The sequence below is a fragment of the Homarus americanus genome, unplaced genomic scaffold, assembly GCF_018991925.1.
Source record: "Homarus americanus isolate GMGI-L3 unplaced genomic scaffold, GMGI_Hamer_2.0 scaffold13550, whole genome shotgun sequence".
Lineage (NCBI taxonomy): Eukaryota > Metazoa > Arthropoda > Malacostraca > Decapoda > Nephropidae > Homarus > Homarus americanus.
The window spans coordinates 677,231-685,895 of NW_024744241.1; the positions used below are offsets into that span (position 1 = coordinate 677,231).

Consider the following 8,665-nt stretch of genomic DNA (forward strand, 5'->3'; position numbering starts at 1 on the left):
TTACTATGCATTACATTATTCATTGTGCTATGCATTGTATATCGAATGGTGTTATATGGCCTTAAAGTGTCATTTTATTGAGAATTACTGTGTTGTTTTGCACCAGATCTTTATCAAATCAGGTAGTGCTGTGTTGCACTTTACTGTGAATGTGGATGGACCATAATTGTAATCTAGTAATAGCCTTAGTCAACAGATAGATAGTAGTACTTATATAAATGTGGGTACTCTACATAGACCATTTGTATAATTTACACTACCCGAATTAACTAAATAAATGGCAAGTAAGCACAGTTTATCACTACCTTCTCACGTGCTAGATGACATACCGTACGCATGTCCTCCACGCAGCTCTGATTTGCACAAGTCATCACCAAGTGCCCAGCCCTTTTACTGCCCCTGTAGAAGGACATTTGCCAATTATCGGATATATATATATTTTTATATATAAATAACAAAACCATATTATGTTTGTGAACATTTAATACTCTCAAGCAACTACAGAGATTACAAGTAACTCCAGTTGTAACTACAAAACAGTTACAAAAGTTCCTGAACTGGTGGATTATCAATTATCAATATCCAGTTCATAAGGTGCCAGCTGGAGGGAACACCGACTAGTACAATTCTGCCAGTTGCTGATATTACTAGGCAGTACAGTGTGACTAGCAGATGGGATTACCTGACATTCCACAACTAGTTACATAAACGTTACCAGGTGTAATATCCATGCCTGGAACTGAGGTGGTAACCGGTGGTATATTATTGTTGAGTGTTCTTAAGCACTAATAGCTACACAGTCATGAGAGATCATTTGCTAATGCTTCTTAACAATTTCTACGTCTTCATAAGTAATGTGACATTGGAAAAGTTTTGGAAAAAAGTTCGTTGAGCTCCTTGTTTTATTGTTGGTGGTTAACATTTGCAGTCAAAGTGGAGAGCAGAGAATCCATGCCCTCCACACGCCTTCTTCTAGAAATCAGTACACCTTGCACCATACTATTTCCCTCCTAGAAAATTAGGTCTTATTCACCATTATGATCTTCACGGGAGAGCCAGGATAATGAGAGATTAACTTATCACTCACCAAATGTACAACATGACTTTAATATTCACAGATTCCATTCAATTTCGCCTCACAATTAAAGTCATTGAAATACATGTGGTAGTATGGGTCAAGAACGGAACAGTTTTCTGACGTTCCACCCTGTGGCTCTTGCACGTCGTTACATCCACCATTGGCCCAAAATGGCGTGCCCATGAGGACGATGGAGCCGTCTAACCAGGTCCACACTCCTTCATGATCTCCGTCAGATGCTCCTATCCAGAGGTATCGATCTTGCCAGTCTGCAGTACGAAAATTGTTTATTATGAAAAAAAACATTGCTCAGCAATTCGAGCAATTCAAACAATTCCCTAAATCAAATATAAGATTTAATATTAAATCATTTGCTGCACATACCAACAAACAATGATTCATAGTAAAATTATCGAAGTATTAGAAATGTGATAACAAGGGCAAAAACTAAGCTGAGTGAGGGATGAGTACTTTGCCCCTGTACCATCCTCACCCGTAAAAGGAATGGTTCAAATCCAATGATAAACTCAGTTATGTGACTCCAACAGTAGTCAAGCCTCACACAAGCCCCTTTCCAAATAGAGTAGTCAAACAGAAGCAGTTTTTGCAGAGAAATTTGACTGAAACACATTTAGTGATGACAAAATCTACTACTACTATTTTTTTTTAAATAGCGTGGCCTCCAGCCTCCCCTAATAGCCACACCTTCGCCGCCATTTTATAACCTTAATATTAAATATCCTAATACATAAGTAGCTATCCTAGCTGTGTTGAATTAGTTGAGCCGCAGATCTATGCGGCATTCAGTGACTGTTGCCTCAAAGTCGAAATCTGCGACTGTTGTCGGCTTTGGGGCTGATGCTCTCGTTCCCCTGACCACTACTACTACAAAAAACTAAAACTATCAACAAAGCTACTCTTCTGTCTGGCACCGGAACATTGGTCATGTAAAGGTGACACTCAGGTACCTTGAGATTTTTCACCAGCGTAGTTTCTGAGTAATCCTCGAGTCAGATGGGAAGACAAGAGGACAAATGCGAGTATCCTAGCTGATACCAACTGTAGGAGCATCGAGGCCGACATAATCCAGCACCAACGACGCTGAAGTGTCCATGATGTTCTCATGGATATCATTAAACTGCTGAAGGACTTACTCTACAGCCATTTAAAGAACTAAAAACGTAATGGTGGCGGACAATGGATCAAGTACAGGTAAAAGATAACGTCATTGTTTGAAGGGCGCTCCCGCCGCCACACTTGCACACCATCTTGTCTTGCAATATTACACATACTTAACAAAAGCAACTTAATTTCTGTAATTTTCTAGAAAAAGTCGAGAATAACTAACGAGCCACCGTAACTTACAACTAAGAATATCATTACATAGTTTATCTCATTCTAATATCAATGAACTAGAGGTATTGTGTTCTGTTGTCCTTAAGCTTCCAATCTGCCAGATTCTAGAATAATGTCCTCATGTCGTTTGTTCTCATTAACAGCTGATTACAAGGGAAATGTCACGAAAGATTTAAGGGCAAACAATAATTTCCAAATGTTTGCCATCATTATCACTTATCAGCTAAATTATATTCAATTTAGACAATGTCCGGTTAGGCTTTGTTTTCTTACACAGATGTCTTAGTTACAATTAAGGCAGTACACTGAGTTTCGAAACCACTGACACAACAGCCCACAATAATATAAACAAAGGTAGTTCGGTGGTGATATGAAGAAAACTAATTGTATCTCCAACAGATTTTTTTGAACAACTGTATGGCAGGTTGACTTGTGTGTAACTGTTATAGTAAATATGTTATAGTCTTAGCAGTACTGTATGGTCAGTCTCTCTGCCATGTCATGTTCGACTTCATCATCAACACTGGGAGTTGAGGTACAACATTAAGAATATCATAATTCCTTTAACATACCATAGGCGTGAATGTGGTGGATTAGATCGACGAAGAAGTCCCCAGAGTCTACTTTGACTAAGTCGGGGACGCTATATCTGTCAGCAAGACCTTGACAAAGTTCGCGCATTTCTTGCCACGTGCCTCTGTTGACGACGTCAGCATAGATACACTTTCCACCCACCGTATTGAAAGGAGAGGGGCAACTTGTCCCTAAAAGACCGAAAAGTTAGTGTTTCACTGGAGAGGCATACAACAATATAATCTTATTGTACAGTTCTTCTCAACTCTCTTATATCATTTTATTCCATATATATTTCATCATATTCTTTATCATCCTTTACTTCAATTCCCAATTCGCATCTCATTACTTCCTAACCACACTTCTCCCCTCCTCAAGACATGTCTGTACTATATCACTCTTGAATATCATAAGTTTTCTTTTACTTTGCTTTGCTGTTAAAAAATTGTTAGTTTTGTCATTCCTTCCCATTTTTATAAAGAAAATCCCCGAATCATACTTCAACATTCTCTTCAATAAAGTTACAGATGTTTTCCCCCATTGTTCAGGCTAGTTGTATTGACAATGGGTTTTTCAAAAGATGGGAAAAAGTTACAAAGGACACTTACCTCCCACCGTCGAGAACTCTTGCTGCTCATCATCAAGAGCGACCGATACCCCTGAGAAGAAACAAGAACAAATAGATAACCAAACCCCAGTTGGGTCTGGAAGGACACGGGGGATGACCTTCCTGTGTGTCGACTAAGCCAGGAAACACAGTGTTGATAACCAGGTAAGGTTCAGTTGGTTCTGTTCCTCGATTAGTCTAGCTATATTGACCATGATGAACTATGTAGCGTGTATTGATCAGGACTTGACCACGATAATTCAAGAAGTCAACATAGATCTGAAGGGCACAGCCGTGATGACCTATTCAACTTACACTGAACTAAAAATTGTAAATACAAATGACATAATGAACCTATAATGACATAAAAAAGCCAAGATAACGAACTGAATCAGACGATGTGAAGATATAATAATGTGTTGAACCTCTACTAATGTATAGAACAGAACCATAGAAAGCAGATCAACGTGTTCATCTCTGAAAGACAAGAGGCATGATGACTAAATTTGGCGTCGAGTTGTTAAGGAAGGTAATTGAGCGAAGAAGACAGGTGCAGTAAAGAATGTTCCCTTTAAATATTTGCCTTTAGTGATGAATGTGATGACCAAAATAAACGGAAGAGTCAATGTGTAGTGAATGTTGATGTTTGAAATACCAGTATCTTAGTCCTATTTTAATTAACAGCATTTTAGTCGAGGTTTTTGTCTTAAATTTTTAGCTGTTATTCTAGTTCTCATTGGTTTAGTTATTATTGTAATTGTCTTAGTCATGCTTTACTTCAGTGATGAATATACGTACTTTCTGCTCTATCTTGGTCATGATGTAATTCCCTGTACCCTTGGCTATCTTCACTTACCGATATCTTAGTTATGTCTTCGTATTTTACAATTAAGTCATGTTTTAATTTTCTATATCTTAGCCAAATTATAATATTTTTTTTTCATCTCCAATGATTGTGTCCGAGGCTTTAATAAATCTGTGTACAATTTCAACCATTTAGAGGCTATCTTAATATAAGTATGTTATTATTTTTTGAGCCAGTAAAATTAATTCGAAGCCCAAGGCAGCAGCCAAGGTAACAAGATTTAAATTAGCATTCCCACTAGAAATAATTAATCATAATATACCAACATGTCACGTTTTACAAATTATAACAGAAGCTAAATTTTTCACACATTTGTATAACTCGACTAATACTTCCACTTCAAAAAAAAAATGAACTGCCAATATACCACCAGTTTAAAGAGGTATTGAGATATGGGGCCAACATGTCACCCAGTGTGGAAACAAGCAATGAACATCAAGGTCAATAGTATTTGTACCAGCACAAGATACGTGCCAACTGTATCCCCAGTGTGTCAACAAAATGGTCTCAGTACACTACCAAAATGTTGTTAAGAAGTGGTGAGCTAAAGGACCAGTATAACAAGGGTTGAAGAGTGGCGGCTAATATAACAGTTGCATTAACAAAGAGAGAATTAAAGGTCAACATTACACTAAAGTTGTCACCAAACATCGAACAATAAGAGGTACTATACCACCATTGTGGCAATAAGCCGTGAGTTACAGGCCAAGGTAATACCAGTGTCTTGACAAAAGGTGACCCAGCGTGTTTACTTACCAAGGAGGAGCAGCAGGATGAAGTATTGATTCATGATGGTGAGTATTGTGACAGGAGGCAGCTGCAAACACTTCATATATCCACTTACCACACCTCCACCCCTGAAACCCCTCTACCCTACCCTACACTGAATCTACACTGCAGCAGGTGGCACACTCCCACACTTTCCCTTTATGAACTTGACTGTCATTCTAACAGCCCTTACACATGAACTTTTCTCTTATTATTCAAATAATATAATCTAGAAAATTATATACATATATCGGTGTTTCTCGGGAAATTCTGGCCTTCGTAGTATTGGATCAGGAAATATTGATCATTCAAGGTGATATATCAGGTAATTTGTTCTTTAATGGTACTTAACCATAAAAGTTTTACTGCATGAATACTTAAAAAAAATCAATGTCCCCCCCCCCCCCGTCTACATAACAATGTCCACATTAGTCATTTCCGACACTCTCCTGGTTACTTACACCACCTCACCATGGTTTATTACACACAACAACACTCTTGTCACATTCCCACAGACCACCATGTGTGGTGTGAATCTTGCCACCTGTGTTATGAAGAATGGGAGGAGCTAAGATAAGGTTGCCACTCTATGTAATGGCATGTGGATGAGAACCTATTGTAAGTGAGTGACTATGATAACTACTGCCCCCTCAGTGATATCCTTGTTAGTGCAGCAGACAACCCGGTACACGTACCTATTAACATTAAATGCTATTTATTTTCTTTATTAACCTCCTCTATTTCTTACATAATTGCAGTGACTTAAAACTTAATTATAAAATTCAATAACTATTTCTGCAACTCGAATATTTGAGAACATAATTTTTAAGATGCTGTAAATTGTATAAATTATAATCTTCTTTCACATCTACTACCACAACTGATGTTACTTTCAAAATATAGTTGTTGCAATCTTTAGTTACCTGCATCGCATGATTATTCAGATTTTTTTAATAACTTTTAATATGGAAACGACCAATACTTTCGTCTTCTGTTCATTGTTAGTCTTGCCCACACGTTTCGCCTTTTCGGCTATTCTGTTGACCAGCCTCGGCAATGGATCTTCACTGTCGTCTGCAGACCATTATTCCTTCCTTCTTTTCCTCTATTTACAACTGTTCTCATAAAAATATATTGTATAATGTTAGAAACAGTAGTTAGCCTGGTCTAAATCTGTCTTATCTTAAACCAGCTAATAAGTTTGTTACTTACCAACCCTTCAACTTCCTGATGTTAATATTGTTTAAAAATCAATTATCTCAATCCCTAGTGACTAATTTTACGTTTAGTAAATCCTTTTTAAAAATAAAGAGAGGTGTTGTGGTCAAGTACGACCATAGTGTGTACCCTGTTCGTTATGGTTGTTTACGTGTTAACAGTGTCAGAACATACAACACGACGACTTCCTGCAGCCTCGCACCACATTTTTACTTCATTACTGGGAACAATTCATCTGCATGACATACTTAGGCAGTGATAAGACGATGACGGAAATAACAACTTCAATATCTACCTGATACGCATGTAACCGATATCGTTCACGAATTATTATTATTATACAGTATATATATATATATATATATATATATATATATATATATATATATATATATATATATATATATATATATATATATATATATATATATATATATATATATATATATATATATATATTTAATATTCTGTGACTCCTAGAGCTTCTGGGACCAGGACCGAAAGGGTGAGACTAGGGCAGTGTGTTAACATGATGGTGATGGTGAGAGTAAGGCCGTTTGTGAATTTAGGCTATAATAATAATAATAATAATAATAACAATAATAATAATAATAATAATAATAATAATAATTTTTAATAAGTGTCATGCAAGTTTATAATTAGATAGGCATGTATATAAACTATGCAGGTGCACGTACAGTAGACCGTGGGAGTATACATTTTCCTGTGCGCCGAAGCAAAGCTTTCATGTGCTTATTTCCAGGGGGGTCCTTCTCGTCTTAAACTTGGTCTCTAATCAGTAATAGTATGTCTACAGGAGTAATAGTGAAAGTTTATTGATATAATTCAACAAGCATTACATTGCAGCAAAAATTTCATTACCAACGTGATCTCTTGCTTTTTTTTGTCAAGAATGAACCTCACCGCCGTGACTTGAACAAGTTATAACTTGGATTTTGGCTTCTGTGTTAGGGAAGAGTACCATGACGAGAATGAATAGTCCAAGTTACATTACATGAGCACCAGCTAAAGGGTCCTGCGAGCATCAGCTGAGAGGCTTTTAGCATTTCTAGAGATAACTTTTAACAGTACTCTTTTATCTATAATTATTATCTACGATTAATTCACCATACAAACAAGAGTCAAGAATTAGTCCAAGGTATTTCACTGTGAATACAGTTGAGATGGGTTCTTTCCTACATAATACAATGCATTCATTTGTCCTATTGAGTTTTCTCTTTTATCCAAATAATATTACTAATCAAGGTTGTCTTTACACAGAAGGTCTTGCAACCCAGTGAGCACAAGATAAACTTTAGAAAATATTAAAAGGTCAGACAAGTTGCACGACAAAAATACATAAATAATACGTTATGTCTGAGTCTTGGATCCCAAGTTGCTACCATGAACCATTAAGTCTATGCTCTTTTGTTTTATCTTACCAAATCTCCTAAAAGAACTGATACGAGAACTTACGGTGCATTGCAGTGTACACACAGCTCTGCTTAGCCAAGGTATTAGAAGGAACGTTGCAGATTTATACCTTCACTTTCATTGATGCGCTAAGTAGATATTTATTGTGAAAGTCCCGGACATAATCAAATGCATATTAATTACTGATAAGATATTAGGAAATATTATAATAATCTGTCCAGATATGTAGTTAATTCTTGACCATGGCAAGATAAACTAAAGAAGTTCCTGCTCAAAGTGGTAATCATGTTATGCATTAGTTAACACACAGAACGTATTATGATGATAGCTTCGTATACCACAAACACATCAAACCGAGGACGAAATGCTAATAGTGGATACTAATACAATCTAAATTTACCTGACCAGACTATGTTATTTCCTAATAGGGTAAAGATGGAGGAGACGGTTATCACCAGAAGAAACTTAGGAAATTACACCAAATTTTCTCGAGAAGTTGTCCACTCCTCCCCCTCCCTCTTGATACTTCCCTATAAAAAAGAAGGGGGAGAGGGTAAGGGAGAGGGATGGTAAAATGGAGGGATGGGAGGCTAAGAGGGTAGATTCAGTTGGGACTGTGACGAGATAATGAAATAGAGGGATGAAATAAAGAAGGAAATGCCGAAGCACTAAAACTACACGGGGAACTTGAGGCTTAATGTGAAATCAATGGGAAGATAATTGAACCGAGAGGGGGAGAGGAAAATGACATTGGAAGGTTATATAT

At 37.0% G+C, this 8,665-nt stretch overlaps 1 protein-coding gene across 1 annotated transcript; it reads right to left on the minus strand.

Annotated features, from left to right (window-relative positions):
* Positions 1–465: 465 nt before the first annotated feature.
* Positions 466–5,295, minus strand: LOC121877658 (lithostathine-like). The gene is made up of 4 exons (XM_042383474.1): positions 5,236–5,295; positions 3,616–3,666; positions 3,007–3,198; positions 466–1,347 (listed from the first exon to the last, which is right to left on the minus strand). The coding sequence occupies exons 1-4, from the start codon at positions 5,267–5,269 to the stop codon at positions 1,106–1,108; spliced, it is 519 nt and encodes a 172-aa protein (XP_042239408.1). The 5' UTR covers positions 5,270–5,295; the 3' UTR covers positions 466–1,105.
* Between the last annotated feature and the right edge of the window lie 3,370 nt (positions 5,296–8,665).